Below are 502 nucleotides of genomic sequence, written 5' to 3'. Positions count from 1 at the left end.
GAAAGGTGCTATTTGATAACTTGACTTGAAAAATTATTTATTAAGGTAGTTGATGTTCTGTTGAGAATTTTGCTGTTAAATGTCAAATCATTGGATAGCCAGTTGAAATATACAGGTATATAGTAAACAATTTGAACCCCAGATGAAGAGTTGATGTCATCTCTTGCATGTGCACGTACAACTGATTTATATGTTGATCCCCATTGCCAGTGCTCCCCGGAAGACACGGTGCGACACAGCATGAAGCTCTTCCTGGCTGGCTTGGTTGGCTCTCCTGCTCTGGCAAAGAATTCCATAGTTGCCATCACATCCCTCACATATCAGTTTAAGAGTAGGTGTTGTGCATATTTGGTCTGTCAGAGTACCATATTGCTTTGGTTATTTTTCATTATTTGGGTTTCTGTGAATGATTGATTTGATCCATATTTGTGTATTATGTAAATTCAAGTTTTAAATTTTTTGCCTTGAGGATGACTTGAAGCTTGTACATCAGCCATAGTCA

At 37.8% G+C, this 502-nt stretch overlaps 1 protein-coding gene across 1 annotated transcript in view; it reads left to right on the top strand.

The window, feature by feature from the left end:
• Positions 1-502, top strand: part of LOC119586756 (RRP12-like protein) — a 3,074-nt gene that overhangs the window by 162 nt on the left and 2,410 nt on the right. The window contains exon 2 of the mRNA XM_037935484.1: positions 211-331. Coding sequence (XP_037791412.1) covers positions 211-331 — 121 coding nt within the window. The remainder of the gene's footprint in view (positions 1-210; positions 332-502) is intronic.

Source organism: Penaeus monodon, chromosome 21 (assembly GCF_015228065.2).
Source record: "Penaeus monodon isolate SGIC_2016 chromosome 21, NSTDA_Pmon_1, whole genome shotgun sequence".
Classification (NCBI taxonomy): Eukaryota; Metazoa; Arthropoda; class Malacostraca; order Decapoda; family Penaeidae; genus Penaeus; species Penaeus monodon.
This window is presented reverse-complemented; position numbering and strand designations above follow the sequence as displayed.